We start from the raw sequence: 27,083 nt of genomic DNA on the forward strand, positions 1-27,083 counted from the left end.
TCAACAACTTCAGCTGCTAATTTCCTTCCTCCGTGCTCTATCCCGTATACCATCCTCGCTCACGACGTCCGCCAGCTCATCCATACACCTCTCATCATAGCGGAACCCCTCTCCCTCCATCTTTGTTCCGAACTTTGTACTCCATTTGAGCCTTCGGTTTGAGAAACAATATTCTCCGATTCTCGTTCTCAACTTTTTCTGATTCGCCTTGTTTCTCCCCAATCTCCCCCTTCCCAGTGACCCTGGCCAGACTCCGTCGGAGGCGGTTCTTTGACGGCGGACCATGACCCGCAACTCGATGCCTCCAATCATTCACCAACTCCAAAACGCAGAGTCCGTATCGTCCCAAGTATCAATCCTCCGGAATCTTAAGAATGAGACAATTGGTCATGACCAACGGAAGGAGACCTGGGTCAGGTGGGGGATAATTCCGATCCTGGCTCAAGTGCTTGCGTTGCGCCAACCTACCGGCAAGAATGTCGCAACTTCGGAGCTCAATGGAGTTAGCGATTGGAGCTCTTCTAAGCCAAAATCGGAGCAAGACGAAGCGTGCTTACAGGCGATTATCGTTCTTGGTAGCCTAGCACAAGGTAGTTCCTCTAGCGGATTGAACATTAACTTGACAGCGTGCAAGTGACTAATGAATCTGTATATGCACAGGCGGCCCGGCTTTCCTCTCTCCCATTTTGGCCAGCGGCATCCTGTCGAACCTTCTTTCTATTCTGTCGACTCCCGATTGCCCTACCTTTCTCTGCTTGCCCATTCTCCGCACTCTCAACAACATCGCTGATCGGCTGCCACTGCGAAGCCAACACGATCGCCCGGTGGATACTCGTCTAGCCGAATTGCTTTTCCAGAAGGAATATGTGGAATGTCTGGCCCGTATACTTGGACAGGATTATAGTACCCACCAGGCTCAGGCATCGATTGAACTTACCGCGTCGCTCATTGGCAAACTGTGCACGGAAGAAACACACAAGGCTCTTTTGGCTGACTGTGGGGTGCTGGATGCCCTATCTGTCAAGGTTGCCTCCTTTGTTGTCGCTCAAGGGTTCGTTTTGCCCGGTGCCGAGCAGCATGTCGGGGCGCCTGGGGCTCTAGGGGCGCTTCCGACCCCCGCACCCCTATCCGCCAAACTAGCACCCATCCTTCGTGCGGTTGCAATCATCATCGAGCACTCGAAATGGCGCGCGGAACACTTCCTCTCATCCCCTGGAATTTTGACGGTCTTTCCAAAGCAGCTGCCGGACTTCGCGCCAGGTGATGTCAAAAAAGGTCCTTGGGGCTCTACCTATCTGTCCGGATCTGCCGTACCACGTCATCCTGGTGCGAGTCCAATCGAGCATCTCTTACCGTCCGTTCCCATTCCGCAGCTAAAGAATTCACCAAGCGCATTGAACTTCCCACCTTTGGGTCAAGGGAGCCGTCGACACAACCAGCCGTTTCCCACCCCTTTTTCGCTCTTCGAAACACCGGCTGCCGAAGATGACGAAAATACCATCATACCCTGGCTATTGTATGTCCTCCGGTCTGAGAGTGGCATGGTACGACTGATGGCAGCCCGCCTGGTTACTGTACTGTTTCGCCTAGGTCTCGCCAAGAAGCACCGGGTTTCTATGTTCGGATTCCTGTTGATCCCCATTCTAATTCGAATGCTGGACAAGGAATCTGATATCTGGGGAGGGGAAGACAATGGGTCTGAAGGCTTAATCCCCATAACCAAACGTCTTCGGGAAGAAGCGCCAGCAGTGCTGGCCTTGTTGGTAATGGATGATCAAGAGTTGCAACGACATGCGGTCGAGGGTGGGGTGATTAAGCGGCTTTCTCAGCTTCTAAAGGAGTCTTATAACCCGTTGCAGGAGACCACGCGGCCGATGTGGCATGCGGAAGAAGAAGAAAGTGAGCAGGGATCTAAAAGATCACAGACCCCGGAGTGTCAACTCGGCCCTCCGGGGCTTTCTCCGATGCACTGCCATGTGATGCGGTACCGGGAGAATATCCTCAAAGCTCTAGCAGCCCTGATCCCTTTCAAGGATGAATACCGCAAAGCAGTCTGTGAAAACGGAGTAGTGCCCTACATTATCGATTCTCTCAAGCCGTCCTCGAGTGAGGCGCCTACGGAAGTGTCCAACCCGAAGAATAGTGCAGCAGACGGCAACCCGACGCCAACATTATTGGCCGCCTGTGGTGCCGTTCGAATGCTTACCCGATCCGTTAGTGCTCTGAGAACCAGCCTGATAGATGCGGGTGTTGCATCCCCATTATTTGTCCTCATCAGACACCCGGATATTGAGGTGAGGATTGCTGCAACGTCGGTGATCTGTAATCTGGTGTTGGACTTTAGCCCAATGAAGGAGGTAAGCTTTATATCCTGTAAAGTGATTAGAATGTTGAATTCTAAAGTCTCTAGGCTATCATCTCTGCCGAAACTCTTCCTCTTCTCTGCGAGCACGCTCATTCGTCGAACACGAAACTTCGAATCGAGTCTCTTTGGGCACTGAAACATGTGTCCTACAATGCTACTAATGATATCAAAACCAGAATAGTCGACGCTTTAAGTCCCGACTGGATCAAGCAGATTATTACGCAAGACCCGACAAGAGCTGCGGTCAAGCGAGGGCTGAATGCAGATATGGAAAGTATCACCCCGGTAGGCATGGGGCGAGCTAATTCGGCTGGAGAGCAAGTTGACTTATTGAATCCCGTCGACGACTCCCAGGACGATGATGAAGATATGAATATGTCGGATCCAATCCCCCAGTCCAAGATAAGTCTGGGCTCATTCCTTCCGGATGCGAGCCGACGGCGCAAACTGGCCCTGAGCGGTGACCTGGATCAGACAACGCAAGCTCGGCAGGATGATATTGCGGTGCAGGAACAGACGCTTGACTTGGTCCGAAACCTGATCTGTGGGCACGAGTCCTCAGAGGTCATTGATTATTTGTTCAAACATATTGGCGAAGATGTGATCCTGGATGCGCTGGCGGACAAACTGCGACCGCGATCGATACCACTTCCTCCTCGACAGCAGTCGCCGACAGGTAGAACAAAACTCCACGTTCCGACCGAGATTGTGGCATCTACTACATATGTCTTGATCCATCTCGCCGCGAGTCTTCCTCGGCATCGTGACCTTTTGATGAAGCACCGCGACCTGTTGCCCAACATGATGAACTATTTCAATCACGACCACCGCGACGTGCGGGCGAACTGCGTCTGGGTGATCATCAACCTGACATATCCAGATGACAACACTGACCGGGATGCGTCTAGCGGACGAGCATTCAGACTACGGGCCCTTGGCGTCCCGGATCGACTTAGCAGCTTGTTAGATGATCCAGATCTGGATGTGCGCGAACGGGCCAAGACTGCCGATCATCTACTCCGGTCAGATAACGATAGGTCCGGGCGAACATGATCCGGGTATTTTACTCCATTACTGGTGAGGTATATGATAATAAGGCACCATTAATGCATAGCGGTGTTTATGTTTATGGATCGGACGCGAAGGATCACGGAACATGACCTTGAGTGCGCTTGAGATTTGCGCAGGCGTTGGACATTGGCTTCTTGCTGTACAAAGCATCGTTTAAGACTAGATACTGTCATCTATTCGAAATCTATCTTCCGTCGTCATACAGAGTACCTACAGGTCTTGTTATCTGATCCTTATCGATAAGCGGTGGAGAAGGGACGTCATCGGAAACGAATCGAAAAGTTGACTGTTTCTGACTTCAACAAATTCTCATTTCTTTTTTTCTATTCACACACGCGCGCGCTCCTTTGCTATAGTCAATTGATACAAACCTGCCACCCTACATCAATTCGATAAAATGGCACCAGTCCCAGCAACAGTCCTCCGCGCCCTCTCTCTCCCCGACCCCTCCAAAGCCAGCCTCTCCACCTCAGGCCTAGGCTCCGGTTTCACCAGTACAGGCGCCATCCGCGCCACAGTCCCCTCCCAAGATGGAAGCGGCGAAGAAGAACGCCGCTACTTCGTCAAAACCTCCTCCGACGGCAAAGCCGCCGAGGAGATGTTCCGCGGCGAATACGAGTCCCTAAACGCAATCGCAACCTCGGTACCAGGTTTCTGTCCGCGAGCCCTCGCCTGGGGACCACTGGAAGAACAGAAAGGGAAGGGCTTCTTCCTTGCGACAGAGTTTCTGGATCTCGGTGGCGGGGGTAGGCGAACGGGGGCGTCTCTCGCGCAGAGGCTGGGGAGGTTACATTCGACGCCTGCGCCTGTTGATCCCGAGAGTGGGAAGAGGAGGTTTGGGTTCCCAGTTCCGACGTTTTGTGGGGATACGAAGCAGCCGAATCGGTACTGTGATTCGTGGGCGGATTTCTATGCTAATGAGCGCTTGATGACTATTTTGGAGGAATCAGAGAAGAGGAATGGGAAAGATGCTGGGCTACGGGATCTTGTTGAGCGGACGGCGAGGACGGTTGTGCCTAGATTACTTGGTGATGGCCATTTGGGGTTTGATAAGGATGGGAACGGCGAGGGTATTACACCTGTGGTGATTCACGGGGACCTCTGGAGTGGGAATGCAGCCAGTGGTAGCATTGTGGGCAGTGGTCGTAAGGACGATGAAGAGGGCGGGGAGGTTGTCTACGATCCGTCCGCTGTGTACGGACACAGTGAGTTTGAGTTGGGAATTATGAACATGTTTGGAGGCTTTGGGTCGACATTCTTCAATGCGTATCATAAGATCGTGCCGAAGACGGAGCCAGTGGAAGAGTATGATGATCGGGTGCGGTTGTACGAGCTGTACGTTCTTTTCACTCTACTCCCAAGACCTTGGAGATGCTAACCGGTTAGATACCATCACCTAAATCACCATGCCATCTTTGGCGCCGGATATCGCTCAGGAGCTACTTCGATCATGCAGAGGCTGATTAAGAAGTATGGGGAATAGTTAACTTGTTCATATTGTTGATAGATGATGCCAGTTCTATACCATCATGGATTATCAATCAGCTTTCTTGAATCCTTTATTTTAAACCAATACTTTAAACAATCAATTAGCAATCAATAACTGAATTGACGAATGCAACATTTATTTATAATGACACCATCTGAGTAAGCGCCCTGAAGCTGCAACAACTATATCACCCCGCAGTCGCACCTTTATCTTTTGCCAAAGTACAGCAATATCTCAACTGCGAATGCCCAAGTATCCAAGCCTTAGCAAGAATTAGAAACATCACAATGCCCCCGCCAGATGCTGATCTCCACCCCGAAGCGTCAGGGACAGCCAAAGCCCTGGTTGAGAAACACAGCGCGGAGCAACCATTGAAGCTATATGCGGGATGGTTCTGTCCATTTGGTACGTATATATATCTCGTTTCACTTTGTCCATCACAGCAGTGGCTGATCATAGCAGTCCAACGCGCCTGGCTCGCCCTCGAGGAGAAGCAAATCCCTTATCAATACATTGAAGTCAACCCATACCACAAACCACAGTCCCTCCTCTCGTTGAATCCGCGTGGTCTCGTACCGACACTCTCTGTTCCCCATAATGGCGCATCAAAGCCGCTTTACGAGTCTCCTGTCATTCTCGAATACCTTGAAGAAGCGTATCCAGAGCACAACCCGCGTCTCCTCCCCGAGGGTCCGTACGAAAGGGCTCGCGTGCGGATTTGGGTTGACTATGTGACTTCACGAATCATCCCAGCATTCCACCGCTTTCTCCAGTTCCAGGAGGGTCAGAGCACAAGCAGCATAGACACCCTGCGCAGCGAATTCCTAAACCACATTAAAGAATGGACAAAAGAGGCCCATCCTGACGGCCCATTCTTCCTAGGAAAAGACATCAGTGTCCCTGATCTAGTTTTAGCACCATGGGCAATTCGGCTGTGGATCTTCGACGAGTTCAAGGACGGAGGATTAGGTCTCCCCGCTGAAGGACAAGGGGGTGAGGATGAGGGTGTTTGGAGTCGGTGGAGGAAGTGGTTGGCGGCTGTTGAGGCAAGACCCAGTATTCAGCAGACGACGAGTGAGAAAGAGTTTTATATTCCAATTTATAAGCGGTATGCGGATAATACGGCGGAGAGTGAGTTGGCTAAGGCTACTAGGGCTGGGAGGGGGGTTCCGTGACTGCACGAGCACTGGAGCAGCCGTCCTTGCCTTGTGTCAACTGTTAACCTTCTGTCATTGAGAAATATAGTATGTGTCCATTGAATTCTTATCCACATTCAATCCATTCAAGAAGCAGCAAGTTGTCACACGCCCATAGTGATCCTCTTGTATATGAAGAACGACTATGCTAGATCCTCAAATACGCACGCTCAAACTGCCGCTAATCGGGTAATGCGCCATCTGCAACATCAGGGAAGCCAGTCATCGTCTTCTCGTAGCGCCTCAAAGCGATTATCGTCCGGCAGTGTCTTCGTAGATCGCAGGGCGAAACGAGTCGGATCCAGGACAATGGAAAGAAATAGCATCAAGTTAACAAAAGTTGAATAGGTTCTGGTTATGTTATCGTATCAATAACTCTTGATGATCCCGGTCACGCCGATGATGGCCAACACTAATTCCAGAACTTCCAGCCAGATAGGCACGCGGAAGTTGTAGTAGACAGCCATGGTTGCGGACGCGGAAACGAGCGCTGCAAGTGGGATTCAGTGTCTGTAAGAGCAGATTGAGTCGGGTAGGTGCAGAATTATTTACGGAAGTGATATGGGGAGTTGTTGTTGATCAGTGGAGGAGAGTTGGAGATGGCAGATCAATAAGATCCCACTTCCTTGTTAAGCAGCATTGCACCGCGACTTCAGCCGCAACACAAAAATGAATTGACTGAGGCTAAAAGGCTACGCGGTCTGTGAGTGTATAGTTTTCAGAAACACATGATCTTTCGGGCAGTTGTGGTCATTGCTCATATACAATACAGGGTATCATCCATTGTAAAACTACAGTCATGCGCAGCAAGTCATGTAGAGTCCCCCTACTAGATACAACAGTTCCTCCAAAACCATCAACACATCCGCAGCATCACATCGATCTCAAATCCGAAGATAAGCCTTCTCGAAGCTCCACTTCTTAGGGAGAGGGCCGCCAGCAGCACCCGGAAACGTCGCAGTCGTCTTCTCATGTCCCTTGAACGCAAGAATAGGTTTTTTCACAGTGACCTCGCTGCCGTCCTCCAACTTCTTCTTCACTTTGAGCGCGCAAGAAGTCGGGTCCAAAAGAAACGAAGCGGCGTCAATGGTATGGTAAAGTTGCCAGAGAAACGAGCCGTGGTCATATTGATAAGTGCAGATAATAGCAGTGATACCAATGAACGTGGAATACGACCGCCAGGCCTGGGCTTGGACAGGTGATCCGTAGCTATAATACATGGTGACGTGACGGATGCTGTTTTCGACAGAGTAGTGAGTACAACGCTCAGTGCAAGAGGATGAGGGTTTCAGATGCGCAGGAGGGATATTTACAGAATGTGATCGTCAGATTGCCACTTGTACTGACCTATCGGGCATGTAATAGGGGATGGGGTTTGAAAGAGTCGGAGGTAGGATAAGTGCAAACGTCCTGATCTGGAATAGCACTACACCGCCCAGCCACACTATCATTATATTGGCAAGTGTATCTTCCATCTATACAGCTAAGAAATTTATCTGATTGACAAGTCAATTCTGTATAGATTCAAGAGAGCTAGGGCAGTTGGAGTATTCATATCTGTCGTTTCTCATCAATCGTTTCTTGTACATTCCTTCAAGCAAGTAAAGCAGAGTCTACAGATACAGGTAGATTCCAATTGCCGTTGATTTCGGCAAACGGGAAGAAAGAAAAAAGAAACGAAAAAAAAAAGAAAAAGAAAAGAGGCTCTTTAAATCCTCAGGTACGCCTTGTCAAAGTGCCATTCTTTGGGAAGACCCTCACCAAGGGCGCCCGGAAAGACAGTAGTTTGCTTCTCACAAATTTTAAAGGCAATGAGAGGCTTGTTTACTCTCACTTCAGAGCCGTCAGGGAGCTTCATGGTGGCCCGGAGAGCGCAGAGAGCCGGGTCCAAAAGCAAAGTGAGGTTGGAAGACGTCAAGAACAGAAACCAGAGGGCCTGTCCGCGATAGTCATACTGGTACCGTGCTACCATCGCTGTTGTACCGAAGATGAACGTGATAAACTGCCAGGCTAGAGCCCCAAAGGGTTGGTGGTAGCTGTAATAAGCTGTCATTGTAAATTTACAACACGGACAAGGCGTACTGCAAGTGGAATTTAGCGTATGTATGCAAGAGGAGTGTGTGTAGAAGTAAAACTTACGGAGATGGTATCGAGCGGGAGTCAAAGCTGTGGAGTCAAAAGAGGGAATGGTTGGCAATGAGATGGTGTAATGAGGGTCTGTCACATGAGTAGTCACGTGACCTCTCTAGCACAATTCTTTAACAACATGGAAAACAGAACATTTGGCAACAGTAACAAAATCACTTCATGGTGCTTTTTATGTCATATCTCCAATTGTCCGTGTTGTCCAACATCATCCAACGCATGTACTCAGCGTTACAGATGGCCTTCGAATTACATATCATCATTAAAATCGTGTTCAAGTTAACGTACTCCACATGCGAATGTAACACACGGGCGAATGTAACACGAAATCGCTCCGCCGCGATGTTAACTCCAACATTTCCACCAATGCACTAAAATTCCATTAATACTATTCAGAATCATCTTCCTCAGACATCTCTACTACTATCTGACAGGAACGCGCATTGTGTCCGGCCTTTCCGCAATCGCCACAGCGCCGCGCGCGTGTCTCAGTCCGTGGTCGCCGACCAGCCCTAATGCGTGTTTCCTCCTTTAGTTGCACCTCAACCTCCATTTGATCCCCTAATTCCTGAGCTTCCAGTATAGAAAGCGACCCTCCTTTCCTTAGACGTGTTTTTTTAGCCCTCCGGCGTTTGCTAAGGGCCTCGTTTGCCGCCCGAAGATCATGAATCTCTGCTTCCATCAAATCCATCTTATGCATTATTCTCGTCGTGCCTTTCGCAAGGATGTCAACAGCATTCAATATTGATGTTGGAGAGCTATCTTGGTGATGAGAGATTCGGCGTTTTATAAGGTTTGTCTGGGATGATGCTTCAATTGGGTTATTTGGCGTTTTAGAGACCCAGCTATGGGAGGTACTCGGTCGTGAATTTGATGGTGTTGGCGTTTTGAATCGGACATCAAGCTTAGATATTACCCTCTCAGGGTCAAAGGGGATAAGTCCAGCCCCTCGAAAACCACCTTCAATATTTTTTCCTGTCATGGTGGCTTGGTACGCGGCGTAAAATGCAGGAAAGAAATCTTCTTTGGTGACATGGGTAATATGCGCCCGCATCAGCCCTTCAATATGCTTACCATAAGCAATCTTCAAAGGGCTAAAGTATCCGACATCAAGAGGTTGAAGGACATGGGACGAATGTGCAGGCATACAGAGTGTAATAATGTTGTTATTCTTGCAATAAAGCTCGAAGTCGGTTGAGTGGTGACTCTCATGGCCATCAAGGATCAGGAGACGATAACGACCGATTGTTCGGGCCTTTGTGTATTTGTCAAAGTGCTTGATCCATTCCAAGCCGAGTTCATTTGTTATCCAACCGCTTTCTGATGTAGCGATAACCCAATCCATTGGTAGTTGATTATTCTGATACCAAGAAAGAAGGTGATATTGACCTTTGACAATGATGTATGGCGGGATCGCCCAGCCACGAGCATTAACTCCCTGGATCACTGTGACCCATTCGCGATTGCCAGGCTGTTTTGCTTTTGCCTTGCCATGTCGTTCAGAGCTTGTGACAACCATTGTAGTCGAGATCACTCCCATCTGAAACCCAGTTTCATCAAAGTTATAGATATCTGCTTCCTGGATGCCATACTTCGCAATTGTGTTTTGAACAAGTGTAAACCAACGACCAATAACTTCTGGGTCTTCGCATAGAGCCCTCTGATAGTCATATTTCCGATTGAAACGAGTTGTGAGCTCTGGGTGCCGTTTGACAAAGGTGCTAGCCCAGTTTACCCCAACGCGTCCCGCGTCGCGCGTTGTGAGTAGTCTGTTGGCCATATCTTCCACACCAGACAACCGAGGAGGAAACCCTTTGGAATCTAGATCAAGTATGTGTTCGACAATTGTTGATTCCTCTAGATCAGTGAGCTTCCGTGAATTGGCTGATATATTGCATCGTGATCGCATGCCACCCCGGCGGCGACTAAGCTTCACATGATCCACGTGATAGATCCTGCCAGCGGCTCGAGCGCTTAGATTTTTATCATTTTGCATAGCTTGAAGGGCCAATATTACTTGGCTTTCATCATGTTTCTGAGGCATCGTTGGGTGTGGTGAAATTTGTAGTAGAAATCGGAAGTCGCGGCGGAGTGATTTCGTGTTACATTCGCCCGTGTGTTACATTCGCATGTGGAGTACGTTAGCTTTCATTAATGATACACAGTACCATCTGCTTGGACAATTTACGAGCATGTCGAATAGCAAATGACACGTCAAAGCAGGATAATCCTTCATCCCTCTCAGTCACAGCAGAATCTCCATCCATGTCAAATCCCCAAATACGCCCGTTCGTACCTCCACTTGCTAGGTAAAAGTCCCACCAGGAGCAGCCCCGAACCTCGTCGTCTGTTTCTCGCACGCTCTGAACCCGATCAAAGGTTTATTGACCTTGACCTCCGAGCCATTGGGGAGTTTCTTCTTTTTGCCGAGAGAGCATACATCCGGGTCGAAGAAGATTTTGAGATTCTGACACAGCTGGAAGAGAAACCAGAGGACTTCTCCATTGTAGTCGTATTGGAACCAGGCGATGGTAGCTGTTAGACCGAAGAAGATGTACATGGCCATCCAGGAATCCGTTCCAAAGGTATGTGGTAATGGTAGTAGGTTTGTTCAGGCACAGCCACGGCCACGGAATCAGGGGAATCTGATTCAAAAATTTCCATGGCAAAGGCTCGCCGCACCGCGATGGCGATTCAGCTTGTACTCAAGAGAACCGTGAGTACTCCATACGTGATACCTACGGGAATGATTAGCGGTTGGCGCGTTGATCAGTAGGGCTATTAAATAGGGCTGACTTGACACAGACTGGGAGAGTTATGGAATGGTACGAGTTCACAGTAGAAGCTGAGATAGTTCATGTAGTAGTTGAATGAGGTGAAATTAATGTAGTACAAGGCGCCCGATTTGGCAGTCCCCGCACCGCCACACCCATGCCATCACCACACTGAGATCAGTGATTGCATCTCTCATCTTCAGTATGTTCGATAGTGCCCAACATAATCAGTGTGCCTTGGTTAATCTACAGCTGCAGAATTGGCACGTAATGAGGATTTACAAACTCATAATGACTCATGGCACAGCCTCGGCCATCTTGGATCGTTCCTGACCGGAAGTAGCCGCAACTTATTACCCCATATATGAGACCTCAACTTCCCTATTGCAAATTAGGACAGCGAAAACGACAGCAGAAAAGCAGAAAATCGCAATGGATACTTCCGAGCCCATCCCCTTCTACGATATTGCCTCCGGTCACCCGGCCACTTGCTTTGCGCTCAATCCCTGGAAGACTCGGTAAGTTTCACAGAGCTTCCCGCAATTGAGCCACGGCTGGCCATGATATCTTGACAGATATGCCCTTAATTTCGAAGGCGTCAATTACCAGACAGAATGGGTTGAAGTACCAGACGTCACAGGCGTCCGCAAAAGACTAGGCGCACCCCCGAACCGCACCCACAGATAGGGCAGTTGTTCTATCCTCTACCCGTAATCCACAACCTCTCCACCGGTGATATTGTTGGAGACTCGCTCGAAATCGCGCAGTATCTCGACAAAACATATCCCGATGGCCCTTCATTGTTCCCTCACGGCTCGATGGTGAGCTATAACGCGAAAGGGCTCAATGCCCTAGTAGATACCCTTTTGACCCAGCACGTTGTCCTTTTTATTCACGGGATGCCTTCAAATCCGGCCACTGCAAAGGCTTCCAAGGCTACCTTTTGCGAAAGGGCGGGGGTTGACGATTGGGAGAAACTTACGGTTCGCGGTGAAGAAAGGGTGAAGGTGCTCAATAGCTTCAAGCAGGCGCTTGGGAGCTTGGCAGGTCTTTATAAAAAGAATATGGAAGGGCCGTTCCTGGAGGGGGCCACACCATGGTACGCAGACTTGATTGTTGGTGCCTGGCTGGCATTTGCCAAGGCAACGTCGAAGGAATGGGAAGATATACAGACGTGGCACGATGGTATATTCGGAAAGCTTCATCAAGCGCTGGAGAATCACGCGGAGGTTAATTGATAGCTCAATGTACAATAACAATACACCTGTATCATTTGGGTTCCTAAAGCCATGCCTTACTATCTTCGGTAATATTCGATTATCCGGAATAACAATATGCCGAATCAACACGTGATATTCATCACGGCCACCATCAACCGCGATCCATGAAAAGACAGACACCTTCAATAACCTCCTTCAGCCAATAAATCCTCAAATATGCATGAATCTAGAGCCAGGAGACTTTCTTTAGAATCCGCCAATGACCCTAAGAAGCAAATCGAGCCTGCCGTTCCGGATCCTCCGCCCATCCATCCATCCTTCATCCAAGTAGCCAAGCCTTACATCTTCGAGCAGACTATTCAGGACTGCATAGCAGCCATGGGTGTGAATCCTCTTCGCGAGGAAGCGTTGCGACTTCAGGGTGTGACTTGGATTGACAATGTGCGCCGGGTTCTTCATTTGTACGTTTAATCGAAGCCGAAATTGTGGAATAAGATACTAACTACGAACTAGGCCTATCAGGACGTTCAATACGGCTGTGGTGTATTATCATAAGTTCCGATTATCTCACCCGGATAATGAATATAACTATATGGTATTCTTACTCTCTTTATTTCGTTTGACTTGATGGCTGATTGTGTCAGGATGCTGCAGCAGCCGCGTTGTTTACGGCCTGCAAGATCGAAGACACCCTCAAGAAGTCCCGGGAGATTGTTTGTGGCGCTTACAATCTCAAGCGTTCTCCAGCAGAGCAGATGTCTCCTGATGAACAGGTAGGTTCGATTAAGCCTCTTTACTTACGGGAAGCGCAATGACTGACTCGATTAGATCTTTGAAGTGCATTCCCGGGGCATCATCGGACTGGAGAGGCTTATGCTTGAAGCATCGGGGTTCGACTTTCGGACCCGTCATCCGCAAAAACCACTTATCAAGCTGGCTAGACATTACGGCCTAACGCAGCAATCGGAGATATCCCGGGTTGCTTACCGTATTTCGCAAGATCTTTACCGGACTTTTGCACCCATCAAGCAAACTACATCTACCATGGCCTTCGCTTGTCTGGAATTGGCCGGGCGATTGCTGGATCAACGAAGCGAGGTGGTGGAGTCAGGAGTGGATTACGAGCAATGGAAAACCAGTCGAGAAGAGGTTATGGGTAGGTCTAAGTACTTCCACCGCTTCAAGGAACTTACTGACAATCAAAGAAACTCTCTTCGACTTACTAGAACTCTACACCCACCAACGCGGCGCTACAACAGTTGGACCGCATTTCCCTTCAGACCGATTCCTCACCGTCCGCATCCCTTTAAATCAAGAAGCTGAAGCACAAAAACTACCACGGTATACCCACTGGGTCGATAGAAAAGATACGACCACCAGGACCATCAACGGTTTCAAACTAAGCAACAAGGACGCCATGCCGGAAAAGGGAGGTATCCATCCACTGACGCCAGTCGCGGCGAACGACGACAGACCTAATCCTGGCGAACGAGGACGAGACGGAGCGGTAAGGTTTATGATCGACCCAGAGTGCGCAGATGCGGAGAAGTCGAAGGTCGCACAGTACTTCAAGGTTGAGATGGAGGAGTACGAAGTTGAGGATGAGAGATGATATGGTCATAATGCATTATCACATGGTCTTCTTGCACATCTACAGGCTATGAGTCCTGCATGCCTGAGGACCAGCTATGCAATTCCCTTATTTAGGAGCCACCTCATCCGGAGCAAACCTGCGAAACTGTCATCATGCAATTGAATAACCGGCGCATATACTGTCTCACTGACGATTTGTTGATACCCTACCGAATTTTTCAGGCCACAGAAAGGATAGAGCATTGAAATAATACCCATTGTGTACATTGAAGCGTGATGGCTCAATGTAGTGAATCGAGTGTGTTTGTATTTAAAAATGAGCGCTCATTCACATGGAGCATATCTTTAGTTCAACAACGACTTCACTGCTGGCAGTGAGCAATATCCAAAATCAAGCATTCCTGATCTATACTACATTAACCTGAATGTATTCTTTGGTGACTTAGTTGCTCCTATAATACACAACTCAGGCTGCAGAGTAGTTCATCTATTCAAAGCTGTGTTGTACCCAAAAGTGGTAGCCTTGCGGCATAGATCAGGTCACATCGTAGGCTTCAGTAGACTTACTACTCCAATCCAAAAGAACAACCCTTACATCTCCATGGTATGGTAGCACCTTGAGGATCTAGACATAGGGACACCTGCCGAATATGGCAACAACCGCAACGCTACCTTGCGTATAACGTGGGATCTCCACACCATCTCCTCCCCCAAAGACCAACCACTCAACCAAAACCAAAACAATTCCAAAATGCCCGCCAGTGATGCTCTCCGTATGGCCCCGAGTCCCTATCAAAACATCTTCCTTGGATAAAAGGTGCATCCATGGGAGAATGAACGCTAACCACGTCTTGCACGCTATAGAGTCCATTGGCTCAGTCCTGCCGAGAAGCAAGTGATCAAGTCGTATGGCTGATGGACTTCTTTCATGACGGCCTTTGGGTTGAAGCCCTGGGGGGATGAGGATGCCGAGGAAGGACTGCAGATCGTGAGCTTTTTGCTCAGGATGACGATTATGAGTAAATGAATATCGGTCTATGGGAATGATGTTTTGAATGCTTTACGCGTGAATGGATTGGTTCGATGGTAAAGATGTATACTTGGCCAGTATAATATCAGAAATCAAACACTTCCAATAAGCGCTTCCCTGTCAATCAAGTAATTCATTGGGTTATATAGGATCAATTTTATCTGCAACGTGTAGCAAGACACTGCTCATCTCACTCCAATCCATCTCATCCGCAGACGGCGTAACCGGACCGAGCAAGAACAAAAAAGGTAAAGCAAAAATGGACGAAGAAGTCAAAGTTTTTCTGGGAAACGCAAGAGAACCATCCAAACCTACTGGCCTTTTCCTCATAAGATACGCTCATAGGCCACAATGGGATGACAAGAATCAAGTTCAAAGCATGACCGGGGAGGGCAAGAAAGCACGGGTTCATTTTTGAGGTCGATGGGCGAGGAATGTCGCATGGGCAAGGTGGTCGATGGTCCGTTTGAATCAAAAGGATAAATGAGAAAGCCCCGGAGAATGTTGAAGGAAATTCGGTAAATAAATAAACTATTAAATTGAATTTCACGTTCGCAATGTTCACTTCCGCTTGTCACGGTTGGGAGAGCTCAAAAGGGGCATGGTTGAAATAATCATAGAAGCTAACATGAAGGAAAGAAATGGAAAGGTCGTCAATTTTGATGCGCTTACCGACGCATGAGTTCGGTGTTCAGGCAATCCAAAATCTACCGCTGTTAGAAATGTGACCAAAAAGAGAGGGATAGAGGGAGAACATACAGTTTCCGAGACTGTCCCCTGGTTGTACAAATACTTGCCCAAACCACGGACAACCTCAAGCTGTTCTTCGACAGTCAGACCGTTGATGGCGGTCTCAATGATGTCCCCAACACTGGCCTTGTACACGGCAATGAAGCTGTGGTAGTACATGTAGGCGAAGAATCCCATAATGAACTGGCAGTCCATACGGTCCGTGATACCACCATGGCCAGGGATTGACTCGCCAAAGTCCTTGATCTTGAACGTGCGCTTAAGTCCGGAAGCGAAGAATCCACCAAACGGCGCGATCAAGGAGGCAAAGGACGCGAAAACCAGGATGTGGAACTGAATGGGTTGGATGTAGAATGTCGTACCAACGCCAGTCCAGTCAGGAATAGTGTAGGGCTGGGGCACAAAGGTCGGGTTGGGCGTGCACTCCAGTCCGGTCAAAACGTTCGCACCGAGGTCATTGACAGGGCAAATGAAGTACTTGTAGCGCATGAGGATGTTGGTCATGAAATAACCGAAACCAATGGTGCAAAACCAGGCGCCCACGAACCCTTCAACCGTCTTCTTTGGCGACAACTGGATCAATTGAGTGCGACCGAAAGTGATACCGCAAACGTAGGCGAAGATATCGTTTGTAATCACCAAGGACGCGGGCAGGAAGAACCAAATCATGCCCTCCAGGACGTTGTTCATGACAAAGTGCGCCTGCACGACAATCAGGTAGAGCGCCATGTGCGTCCAGGCCCACTGGGTGAACTGGAAGCGGTAGTGGCCCTTCTGCAAGGATGCGACGAAGAAAACGAAACCTAGAGAGATTTCAAATAAGCGGCGGGCAGAAAGGAGGGGAGATGGCGCGCAAACCTACCCATGACATAGAGCATGAAGCTGATGAAGCGATGGTGGGTAGCCAGGGGCAGCAAAACCTTATCCACCAGCAGGACATGCTTGAAGTAGTAGATGACACTCTCTCCGTACAGAAAGTACATGGTGGTGGCCAGGAAATACCAGTTAAGTGACTTGGTAAACCGGAGATTCTTCTCTTTGCTGGGGACATTGGCAATGGCGATAACCTCCTTGAACGAGACGATTTGAACAGCAGTCGCAAGACCGATGATGTAGATGTGGCCGGAGAACATGGCAATGAAGAACCCCGCAATCATGACAAAGGTCCATATTGTCCGTGTAATAAATGTCTGCTTCTTCTTCTCATAGTCGGAGAGTTGGGGCTTGTCGGGCTTCTGGGGTGTTGAACAATTTGTGTCAGCGTTATACACGGATGCCAGATGACCTCATTGGGCTGAGCTCACCTCCTCGGGGATGGTGGAAGGCCTCGAGGCACCATTGCCCTCGCTATTGCCGGCGACAGCAACGCTGTTGCTGTTCTGGGATGGGTTGCCTGCCTCAGACGGCGCATCGCTAACGTCGGAGGACACACTCATGCGTCGTTCGTTGGAGTTCCGATGCTGGAACCTGACGTTCCGACGAGACTTGGACATGGTGTGAAGACGGAGAAGGAAGGATAGGGGGGAAAGGAGAGGAGAGGAGAGGAGAGAAGGAAAAGGAAAAAGAAAGAAGGAAAGAAAAAAGATCGAAATCGCAGATCAGGGTCCAACCTCTGGCAAGACGCGAAAAGAAAAAGCGAAGAAGAGGAGGAAAAGAGACAGTTGGGAAGATTCGAAGTTAGTCCGGGGGGAGATTATTCATTCATGTGACGGGCGGAAGAGCCGCAATTCTCTCTACTTTTCTTTGAATACTTTAAGTATTCTTTCTACCAGCATAGAATGATTTATTCTTGACGAGATTCATCCTTGACTGCATTTACTCTGTTTGCACTCTCCCTTTCCACCATCTCAACCGATCCTCCCGCATAAACCACCCCATTCATGGCTACTTGGCATGGACGACCACGACGAGGACTTCTTCTCCGACGATGGATTCGATGATTTACCTCCAGCGACGTTGCTCCAGCTGGAGCAGAACGCGATCCGTTCTACCCAAGCCAAGCAGCAGAAGCCTCACTCTGCGCCCACAAGACCCCCAGAACCTCCGCGAAACTTTGCGTCACGAGACCTAGGACAGTCCGGTCCTACGAATACGCGACTACAGAGTGGTCTGACAAATGAATATGGAAACTTGGATGTGGGGGAGTTGGACGCAGAAGTCTTTGACGATGATCTGGGATCTACGAGCCCGTTGGACCAGGCGATGGCCTTTGCGGAGCAGGATGCACTTCAGCAGCAGCAAGGCCATATCCCGGTGGTGAATAGGGATTCTCGAGCGTATATAAATCCCACGGACGATTACATGGATAAAGATCTTGTAGGCGACGAGCCGGGAATCAACGATGCTTACAATTCTCTCATGGAAAAGGTAGCTCATACCTGATGGAATTACTTGAACTGGACTGAGGGCTAATTTGGATAGTTGGCATGGGAGAGCGAACGCAACAAACAAGCTATGGAAGAGCTGGCCGCAGCCAAATCCCTAGCTGAAACCAAGGCCGGCGAAATCGCAATCATTCGCTCAAATCAAGCGAAGCTAGCCCAGAACTATGACCGGCAAATGGCAGCACTACGCCAGTCGATGGAGGAGGAAGCGCTGAAGCATAAACAGGACTTGGAAGCACTTCGCGCGGAAGGAAAGATTTTGGCTACGGAGAACGCATTTCTGCGACAAGACCTGGCGGACGAGGTGATGCGCACCAAGGATTTGAAAGCAAAAACGAAAGCCGTGGAGAAAGCACCGCCCGTGACTCCAAAGAAGCCTAAGACTCTCCCATTTCGCGATGGATTCGATGACGATGAGATTATTGCGATTTCGCCCAGCAAGTCAGCGGCTAGGTCTAAACAAACGACTCCCGTCGTACCGGGCAAGAGGAAAAGACAGCTGAGCGAGGACAGCCCGACAAAGCTACAGCTTAGCGGGCGGGTCAGAGAATTGGCAGCCGAAGAGACATCCAGGACATTGTCGGATGATGCGATGCTGCTGGATACAGATGTGAACGAAGAACAGAATCAGGAGCTTCCGCCCCCGCCAAGAGAGGATGCAAACCTACGATTCATGAAGCGTATCTTGGATCATCGGACTTGGCCAAATGAAGAGCGAGATCTGGAGATACTGGCCTCCTTGACGTTCCCATCGGAGCCAGAGCGAAAGTTGTCGAGCATTGTCCTGGAAGAAACGGCCAGGCTCGATTTGGGGAACTATGTGGAGGGATATGCGCGGATCATTGCTGGATTATGGTCACGCTCGTTGAGAGAGAAATTCTACACGCCTATTCCGATGTTCATGGTGATTATCAATTTCCTCTTAGGCTTGGACATGTGTTCATCCGTTTCAGGGATGATCGAGCCTGTCGTGCCCGTGCTGCAAGACTCAGGAGACGTCAACGGCGTACCACGATTCAAGCACTCCCCTGTCTGGCGACAGAACCTAGGACAGATCCGCCAAACACCACAATCCCAGCTAGAGCACGACGTCAATTCAACCGAGGCATTAAGCCTGCTCTATCGAATGGTGTCCGGATGTCTACACCTCAGCGGCGCGTTAGAAAACTTCTGGCGCCACATCCGCTACGACTTCATCCTAATGATGCTGAACTGCTCCCAGCCCATCCAGGACATCATCCTAACTTTAAACCTCCTAATAACTAGCATCCGCGACAACTCCTTCGGTCCCATTCGCGAGACAGAAGCCGACCAAATCGCCAACGAGAACTACATCGTCGACCGGGTCGCAAACCTCCTCAGCGAGATGCCACAGGTCGACGAGGGACAGGAAGCGTACACGAAGATGGAAATCTGCAATATGCGACAAGAGGCATTATCGTTGTTGATGGCGATAGCTTTCCCACCCATGGCTCCAAGGAATGAGCATGGAAGTTCCGTGATCGCCAACCATCCAACCGTGCTGGCAAGATTGATACGAGCGATGCATGACGAGCTGGATGCGCTGTACTCGTACCCGCCTGAGCGAGACATGCACGCGTCACTGGTGAATGCGTTGATGCGGTTGGTTTATGGGGTTATGCAGCGGCACGAAGGTGTTGATTTGCAGTCAAAGCTGGGGAAGGTTGCTGGTGGAAAGCAGAAGTTCATTGTGGTGTTGACGAGGTTAGCATTTAGTGAAGGATTGGTGTTGGAAGAGGGTATTGAGGATGAGACGGTGGAAATGGCGCATGAGATGTTGGACGACGCGGTGAATCCGCAGGAGGCGGAAGCATTGTTAGAGGCATTTCCCGGCGCGATCAGGACGGAGTAGAAAACGAATGTACGAATAATTAATGGCCTAGTTAAAGAGTTGAGAGATATCACAATATATGCGAATCAAAGTTCAACAACATTCTTTATGTCTACGATATTCTGTAGAACCTCTTCTCCACCCTCGGGCATATAGCCCAAGACCTGATGAAAAGGAAATAGAGTGCTCCCGAAGGAACGGTGCCAAAGAATACGCCTGTCAATGACCCGAAGGCCGTTGAACGGATTGTTCCGCCGCGCTGTGCAATGCAGGGCCCAATCCGTGGTAAGCCGCCTACTTGAGCGCAGCCACCCAAACAAGGTAAGTATGAAGAAGAAAAGAAAAAAAGGGCTAAAGGGTGGCAGGGAGAAGAACCTTATATAGGGAAAGATGACGGTCCGTGCACGCGCTAGTGGTAAGCGAGCTGAGTTAGCCAATAAAAATGAGTCTGTGTTAGTACCTTAAAATTCAGGTGTGATTTGGGTGACACACGTGACTGCGAAATTTGGCCGACATTCTGTATACGGTCAAGGACCGGAGGGACAAGGCCAGACACCATAGCCCAGACCCGCCATCATGAGAAACAGGGCCACGACTCCTTTAAGCCGGGCTGTACGTACTCTCAGCTCTTCTTCTCGCTATACCATTGCGGTGCTAACGATCGCAGAAAATCCGGCAATCATGGAGCAAATACAACCTCTATAACCTCCAACGCTTCCGCAACCCCAGCACCAGCAACCGCACCTTCTTCCAACAGAAATGGACCGCCAAATCCGCCGCCCGCGCATATCACGGCGAACAAGTCCCCGAAACCCAATGGGAGCGCATGTTCTCCCGCCGTATCCGCAGCGTCGTCCCTATGGACGCTACACGGCTGGCCCAGGACGACGGGTCGATTGCTTCCAGCGGTCGTGGCTCAGGAATAATGAGTCCGTGGGAGATGGAGCGTGCAAAGAAGGAGAAACTTACGCCGTTTACGCAGATGACATTTGCGCCGTTGGAGAGGAGGTTGGATACGGCTATTTTCCGGGCGTTGTTTGCGAGTAGTACCCGGCAGGCGAGGCAGTTTGTGGTTCACGGCGCGGTTACGGTTAATGGGAAGGAGGTGCGCTTTCGTTTACCATTTTGGTTTTTGAGTTGGAGCTAACTGATACAGATGAGATACCCCGGTTACCTCCTCAACCCCGGTGATATGTTCCAGGTCGATCCCGAACGGGTCATGTACGCTACCGGTGCACCCAAGAGCAAGGCGGAGCGTCGGGAAGGACGTATTGCCAGGCAAAAGGCGGAGACACCCGAAGAAGGCGAGGAGGGTGCTGCGGAGGAACAAAAGGAAGGGAAAGAGGAGCAGAAGCCTGAAGCGGAGGAGGCTCAGCCGGAGGACACTCGGACGACATTGAAGGGTCTGATGGCCCAGGCCAAGACCATAATGTCTAAGGAGAAGTCGGATCTGCCCGCTAAGAAGAAGCAGGAGCTGCGTGGGTTCCAAAAGGCGATCAAACGAGTCCTCTCCCGCTCGGAGTCGAGCAGCATCCTCAACGACAACCTCGAGTCTCAATTCTCAGAGCTGATGACGCTTCTGAAAGCCAAGCGTGTAGAGAAGAAGGCCGATAGCAAGGGAAAGAACACCGAGTCCCAACCAGCAGCCGAATCCTCCGAGCCCGTCGCAGAGACCGAAGCCCCCGACTCACGACCCGGCCAGGCACTGACCGAAGCCTTCCAAAAGGCCACCGAGAACCCAGCGGAAGAAATCGACACCTCAGAATTGACAGAAGATGAGATTGACACGCTCAGGCGGGCTTTGATCCAGATGCGCGACAACCCGATCGACAGCACAAAACCGTACGCCACACCCTGGCGGCCGCGGGACTACATGAGCGCCTTTGCGTTTATCCCGCGATACCTCGAAGTCAACCAGAACATCTGCGCTGCCGTCTACCTGCGGCATCCGGTTGCCCGTCCTGGGTTCTCGGAGGTGCCGTCGCCGTTCTCGGAGAGCATTAACACGGCTGCTTTTGCTTGGTATCTGAGACGGCGGTAGTGGTTGTCTGCTTGTCCCTATATAATCTTTTCTTCTCCCACTTTTCATCGTTCCAACTCCTGTATTACTGGGTCACTGGTTATGTTTGAGGGCCAAAAGTCATGATAAATGGTGTTTCTGTACATGTAGCAATGAATTCTTATCAGCATCGGTATACAAGCACTTGTATGCATAACAGTACATAACAAGGCACCTATGTTATAGCATTCGGAGGAAGTATAGCGTAGTAAACAAAATATCGATATATGACTAGCTCATTAGGGTATCATCTCTCATATCCATATCCAGCAAATAACCAAAAATTCGAAGAAAATCACCAGATACCAAAAAAGCTAACCCAAAACAAAACTCTTTTCACTGCCTACAAGCGTCGACTCTGCCATCTCATCCTCAGACCCATCAGAAGAAGCCCCATTCTCAACCTCAAAAACCGTCCCAGCACTATCCCTCCTCTTCCTCTCTGGAACCGGCCTCATCATTCCATCCTCATCAATCCAAAGCACACTAAACGGGTTCTTACGCGCAAGATCAAATGCAGTGCTTCCCGCGCTCACGCACCCAGACCCAGACCCATATGCAGGCACATGCGCATCAGGATTAACACTGGTATCCGGGATCTCAAGGAAAAGATCGGCGCCGGCGCCGAGGAGGATGCGAAAGATGGGCTCTCGGGCGCGCTCGCCGGCGAGGTGGAGGGGCGTTTTGCCCTCGTTTGTCATAGCGTTGATGTCTGCGCCGAGGGATATGAGGAGAGAGAGGAGGGGTGGACGGGGGATGTTTGCGCGGGTGGCGAGGTGAAGGGGTGTTTCTGCGATTGGGGAGATGGTGTAGGCGTTGATGTCGGCACCGTGGTGGAGTAGTAACTCGATGTATTCTTTTGTATTGTCGTATTCGAGATCCAGCGCGCCGGTGCCTGCGTGGACGGTTTGGTGGAGGGCCGTCCAGCCCTGGCTGGAGACGGCGTTTGGGCTTAGGCCGCGGTCAACGAGGGCTTGCAGGATGCTGAGGTAGTCATTGTTCAGTGGTGGAGTTATGTGGAGGAGGGTTTCTCCTTTTGGTGTTAGGACGTCGACGTTGGCGCCTTGGGCAAGGAGGAACATGAACATCGTCTTGTTTCCTGATATAGCAGCGTACTGGAGGGCTGTGTATCCCTTAGACGAGCGAGCTTCAATGTTCGCACCCTGATTGACCAGTTTAGCCGCGATGGAAGGGTTCGAGGACTCCTTGGCCTCCTCGTGGAGTAAAGTCTCTCCATTCTGCGTCCATGCATTGATGTTCGCACCTCCGATCACCAACAAGTCAAGGGCAATCCAGTGTTTCTTTTGCGCCGCAATTTGCAAGGCTGTCAGACCAGAAAGTGAGCGAGTCTCTAGTTGCGCGCCTCGTTGAAGCAACAAGGAGATAGCTTCACAATTGTCAAGCTTCGCTGCCAGTTGTAGCGGAGTCAGACCATCTTCGTTAGCCATATTCATCGCTGCTCCCTTTTCCAGGAGGAACAGAATTATTCGTGGTCGTTTCCATTTGACTGCCAGATGCAATGCGGTGTCACCCGTTCGAAGATTTCGACTGTTTATTCCTGCCCTATTCTTCACCAGCAATGGAACCGTTGCCTCATCAGCGGCCGTTCCAACCGCTAATTGGAGACATTTGGCTCCCTGGTGGTTGGCAATTTGCGGATTTACCTGCTGCGAAAGCAATAGCTTCATGCACTTCCGCTGGCCATTCTGGGTAGCCATGTGCAACGCCGTACTACCATCCCGAGAAACAGCATTACCATCAACGCCGCTATCGAGTAGAAATTTGACCATTTCTTCATTACCACGGCTAGCCGCGCAGTGTAGCGGCGTGAGTTTCAGGAAATTGTCATTCATGTCGGCATTGGCACCCTGCTCAAGGAGTCGTTTGGTCTTTCCGAGAATCCCAAAGAATGATAGGATATGCACAGCACTCCAGTCTGGGGGATATTTACCCAGCCCCATTTCTGTCGGCATCTCTTTCGCATCTGTGCTATCCTTTGGAAGCGGGCGTCTCCATTGAAGCTTATTGAGAAAGGTTCGAACGAGGACCTGGATCGTTTGCTCGTCTTCTGGTACCTCGCGCGCATGGTAGCCCCAATACGTAGCGGCATACCTGAGGAACCCCTTACTGGCGCTGCGAGGCGTAGCTTTATCACTGATGTAGCAATCATCAACGACCTCGTCAGGGGTGATGGCCATCAGACAAGCTTCAGCGATCTCTTTCTGTGCACTCGGAAAGAATACCCGCGCTGCTGCTCCCTCCAAGTATTCTCTTGCGGTTTTGTGGACAAAGCGGACGGTACCAGTTTGGGCATCGACTGTTAAGAGCCCAGCGCTCTGGATCTGGATAGCGTGCTCGAAGCTCACATGCTCTTTACTTTCCTCGGAATCAGAAGTCTTCGTGGCACACTTCAGTTCCGACACTGTTAGAGGCCGGAGCGCATGTAGCGTCCAGTAAATGTAGCGGGCCGCACGAGGATTCGAGCTGAGAATTTGCTTCATAGCTTCTCCGTATGCCTCGCTCAGAGATTCTGGTAGGTGGTGGAGAGCTCGTAGAAGGAGGCTCTGGTCAGTGTATCTTGATAAGAGGTCTAGGTGAATCTTTGCCAGAAGAAATCTACAGCGATGGTGGTTAACCAGGTCCGATGAGGATGAGATAGATCATGTACGTACACTCCATGAGATTTCTGCACGACGGAGTGCACGACTTCATATTGCAGTCCATACTTTGAAGGCATACCCTCCATTAAAAGGCTTGCAAGGTTCGCATCAGATTCGATATTCGAGAGTATATAGCTTTGGAGGTCCTCGTCAGAAGCTCGAACGTGTACGAAAGAGCTATCTATGTCAATCAGAGGGGCCTCGCGCAGAGTAAACAACAGCTGCGCATGCCCCGGGAGTTTTTGAAGACGACTAAGAATGCGATCCTTATCGGGTAGCATGTCCAATCCATCCACCACGAAGAAGACCTTGGAGTACCGATTAACCTCCGCCCGGATTGCATTTTGGTATGTCTTTGGAGATGCACGGCCTGGTTGCAAAGACTCGGAGTAATATAAAGAAGAGGTTGCGTAGGAGAGGCTCCGTTTGCGGTAGACGAGCTGTGCTAAGATGTTGCGGAGAAGATCGAGGGAGGACAGCTCCTTGTTCTTTTTATCATGGCAGTAAATGAATATCGTCGCGATGTCAGAGGAGGCGAACGTTTTCTGGAGGGAATCGATAATCACGGATCTAGACACAAGAAGTGTAAGTTAAACATGCTTAGACACTGCCAGGAGACTTCGGGGACTCACGATAAAAACGTCTTTCCTGCACCGGCTATATAACGTTCATGGGGCTGTTAGTGTCGAACCTGGTGACCATTATCAATGCAGGGCTATACATACGCGCCCCAACACAATAAAGTGTTCTGAACGACCCCAGCAACCACTCCTTATACTGGGTATCTTCAAATATCCAGCTGCACGATCCCTGGTGCCGTCTGTTGCACAAGTCTGCAAGGGTAATAAAATGCCCCGAGGTTAATCGACTGGTGATCCCGTGGACGTCTTCCTCGAATTCTAAATTAAATTGATGATTCGCTGCTCAAGTCAGCAACAGGGACAATGCTTGTGTATCCGTGTGAGTGTAAGAGAGCTTACCAGGTTCTACGTCTTGGAATCTCTTCAGGCAATCCCTGATCTCACGAGCCAAGCTAGACCGTTCGCTTTGAACTATTAGTGACACCCCTGCATCACAAGACAGTGATCAAATAAAATAATACGAACCTGGATTCCGGCTGCATCCACAGCAGAAAAGCAATCCTATATTGCTCCAACCGTGGCAAAAACGTCCTCTCCAAAAGATGCTTCCTAAAGTGACAAACACCCACACCCCCAGGCTGGAAATACAACTCGATTGCTTTCATCGTCGAGTCGAACCACTTCAGGGTTTTGTAAAGATCGAGAACCCGTGTCTCCTGCTTCCACGCGAGCCATTTATCGCCTGTCGTCCATAGCCCGCTGGTCTGATCTTTGATACAGTAAAGCAGGTCCAGGATGTCGACTAGTAGCAGAAAGGCCCGTTGCGAAGGTTCCTGGGAATCCCGACCGCTGGCAAGACAACGTATGACAATGCGGGATGCTTGGATAACGTTGGCGAGGATCTTGCGAATGGTTGGAGTTTCTGCCATTATGACCAAGGATACTGGCGATACTCAACCATCAATATCCATGCGGAATAATAGATTTAATGGCGAAGTAGTATATAGACAGTTGGAAAAAGGACGAGGACGGGGGGTTAAAGGAACAGCAGCAGTTGGTCAAAGGAAATGAAACAGAAGGGAACCCAAGCCGTAGGAAATCTGGGCGACGAAAGAATAATAACTTAGCATCTATTTCGTTTTTCCAACTATTTTTGCAAGCCGCCAACGGAAGGAAACAGAATATCCTTCATTGACTATCATAAGACTTACCGACGACCGACATTATAACAGCTCAATAAGCACCCCAGGTCTCTGCTTCTGCACACGAATCCCCCAGTCTCGCTTTACAGCGAGCCATAGATTGTCCATTGTAGCCGCCCATCATCAGCGCCATAAACCGTGTTGTTTCTATCTTAATTCGTCATCGTCTTCCGGATACGATGTGACAGACTTGCATAAAGGTGGCTGTCAGCGCCATTCACCTGCCAGACTCTAAGCGCCGACTTATGATTCTCAGAGATGGCGCGGCCAATCGCAACGATAAGGCCGGATTGGTGACCAAAAGCAACCAGCCGTTTTGAAGAAAAGGAATATTTGAAACGAAACTAATGTAAATTGCTGGGGTTTCGGTTTGAATGAGAATTTTTGCGTTTCGTGGTGATGGTGGCCTGGAAGGTCGAAGGCGCCGGGAAGGTTGGGGTTGTTGGTAACGGCGGTTCGTGTATGGAGAATACTCGCTCTACCCTCTTTCAACTTTTTGGCCATAGTATGCAAGCTCAAATTTTTTTTACAAATGATGTTTACTTCAGTAAGGGTATAACATATTGCTCAAATTTTCGTAGAGCAGATTGAGATCCAGGCCAGAAATGCTATATATACAAAAGGGACGCTGTCCCATATGCAAGCAAACACCAATATACCGCCATTCAAAAAAAGAGTCGTCAAGTCGTGATTCGTGATGCGAGTGAAAGGG

General features: G+C 49.7%; 12 protein-coding genes across 12 annotated transcripts; 7 read left to right on the top strand and 5 right to left on the bottom strand.

Annotated features, from left to right (window-relative positions):
• Positions 1-283: 283 nt before the first annotated feature.
• ACHE_11311S (armadillo repeat protein) lies at positions 284-3,418 on the top strand (the record flags this gene model as incomplete). Its single annotated transcript, XM_043275867.1, has 3 exons — positions 284-590; positions 661-2,357; positions 2,411-3,418. The coding sequence occupies 3 exons, from the start codon at positions 284-286 to the stop codon at positions 3,416-3,418; spliced, it is 3,012 nt and encodes a 1,003-aa protein (XP_043132431.1).
• Positions 3,419-3,833: 415 nt separating this feature from the next.
• ACHE_11312S (putative fructosamine-3-kinase) lies at positions 3,834-4,919 on the top strand (the record flags this gene model as incomplete). Its single annotated transcript, XM_043275868.1, has 2 exons — positions 3,834-4,771; positions 4,823-4,919. 2 exons carry the CDS (start codon positions 3,834-3,836, stop codon positions 4,917-4,919), a joined length of 1,035 nt encoding a protein of 344 aa, XP_043132432.1.
• A 293-nt stretch (positions 4,920-5,212) lies between these two features.
• Positions 5,213-6,100, top strand: ACHE_11313S (uncharacterized protein; the record flags this gene model as incomplete). Its single annotated transcript, XM_043275869.1, has 2 exons — positions 5,213-5,330; positions 5,388-6,100. 2 exons carry the CDS (start codon positions 5,213-5,215, stop codon positions 6,098-6,100), a joined length of 831 nt encoding a protein of 276 aa, XP_043132433.1.
• Positions 6,101-7,005: 905 nt separating this feature from the next.
• ACHE_11314A (uncharacterized protein) lies at positions 7,006-7,341 on the bottom strand (the record flags this gene model as incomplete). Its single annotated transcript, XM_043275870.1, has 1 exon — positions 7,006-7,341. One exon carries the CDS (start codon positions 7,339-7,341, stop codon positions 7,006-7,008), a length of 336 nt encoding a protein of 111 aa, XP_043132434.1.
• A 488-nt stretch (positions 7,342-7,829) lies between these two features.
• Positions 7,830-8,174, bottom strand: ACHE_11315A (uncharacterized protein; the record flags this gene model as incomplete). Its single annotated transcript, XM_043275871.1, has 1 exon — positions 7,830-8,174. The coding sequence occupies one exon, from the start codon at positions 8,172-8,174 to the stop codon at positions 7,830-7,832; it is 345 nt and encodes a 114-aa protein (XP_043132435.1).
• Positions 8,175-10,571: 2,397 nt separating this feature from the next.
• Positions 10,572-10,832, bottom strand: ACHE_11316A (uncharacterized protein; the record flags this gene model as incomplete). Its single annotated transcript, XM_043275872.1, has 1 exon — positions 10,572-10,832. One exon carries the CDS (start codon positions 10,830-10,832, stop codon positions 10,572-10,574), a length of 261 nt encoding a protein of 86 aa, XP_043132436.1.
• Positions 10,833-11,472: 640 nt separating this feature from the next.
• Positions 11,473-12,278, top strand: ACHE_11317S (uncharacterized protein; the record flags this gene model as incomplete). Its single annotated transcript, XM_043275873.1, has 2 exons — positions 11,473-11,558; positions 11,681-12,278. The coding sequence occupies 2 exons, from the start codon at positions 11,473-11,475 to the stop codon at positions 12,276-12,278; spliced, it is 684 nt and encodes a 227-aa protein (XP_043132437.1).
• Positions 12,279-12,476: 198 nt separating this feature from the next.
• On the top strand, positions 12,477-13,872 carry CTK2 (putative cyclin; the record flags this gene model as incomplete). Its single annotated transcript, XM_043275874.1, has 5 exons — positions 12,477-12,721; positions 12,774-12,855; positions 12,905-13,033; positions 13,089-13,416; positions 13,466-13,872. The coding sequence occupies 5 exons, from the start codon at positions 12,477-12,479 to the stop codon at positions 13,870-13,872; spliced, it is 1,191 nt and encodes a 396-aa protein (XP_043132438.1).
• A 1,679-nt stretch (positions 13,873-15,551) lies between these two features.
• Positions 15,552-17,126, bottom strand: cds1 (phosphatidate cytidylyltransferase; the record flags this gene model as incomplete). The annotated part of the gene is made up of 4 exons (XM_043275875.1): positions 15,552-15,590; positions 15,643-16,436; positions 16,496-16,868; positions 16,938-17,126. The coding sequence occupies 4 exons, from the start codon at positions 17,124-17,126 to the stop codon at positions 15,552-15,554; spliced, it is 1,395 nt and encodes a 464-aa protein (XP_043132439.1).
• Positions 17,127-17,526: 400 nt separating this feature from the next.
• Positions 17,527-19,890, top strand: ACHE_11320S (putative DNA repair protein Rad26; the record flags this gene model as incomplete). The annotated part of the gene is made up of 2 exons (XM_043275877.1): positions 17,527-18,000; positions 18,055-19,890. The coding sequence occupies 2 exons, from the start codon at positions 17,527-17,529 to the stop codon at positions 19,888-19,890; spliced, it is 2,310 nt and encodes a 769-aa protein (XP_043132440.1).
• Positions 19,891-20,445: 555 nt separating this feature from the next.
• Positions 20,446-21,910, top strand: NAM9 (mitochondrial 37S ribosomal protein uS4m; the record flags this gene model as incomplete). Its single annotated transcript, XM_043275878.1, has 3 exons — positions 20,446-20,481; positions 20,537-20,974; positions 21,026-21,910. The coding sequence occupies 3 exons, from the start codon at positions 20,446-20,448 to the stop codon at positions 21,908-21,910; spliced, it is 1,359 nt and encodes a 452-aa protein (XP_043132441.1).
• A 332-nt stretch (positions 21,911-22,242) lies between these two features.
• On the bottom strand, positions 22,243-26,098 carry ACHE_11322A (NACHT and Ankyrin domain protein; the record flags this gene model as incomplete). Its single annotated transcript, XM_043275879.1, has 6 exons — positions 22,243-24,544; positions 24,601-25,158; positions 25,221-25,245; positions 25,314-25,508; positions 25,569-25,633; positions 25,695-26,098. The coding sequence occupies 6 exons, from the start codon at positions 26,096-26,098 to the stop codon at positions 22,243-22,245; spliced, it is 3,549 nt and encodes a 1,182-aa protein (XP_043132442.1).
• Between the last annotated feature and the right edge of the window lie 985 nt (positions 26,099-27,083).

Source organism: Aspergillus chevalieri, chromosome 1 (genome assembly GCF_016861735.1).
Source record: "Aspergillus chevalieri M1 DNA, chromosome 1, nearly complete sequence".
Taxonomy (NCBI): Eukaryota; Fungi; Ascomycota; class Eurotiomycetes; order Eurotiales; family Aspergillaceae; genus Aspergillus; species Aspergillus chevalieri.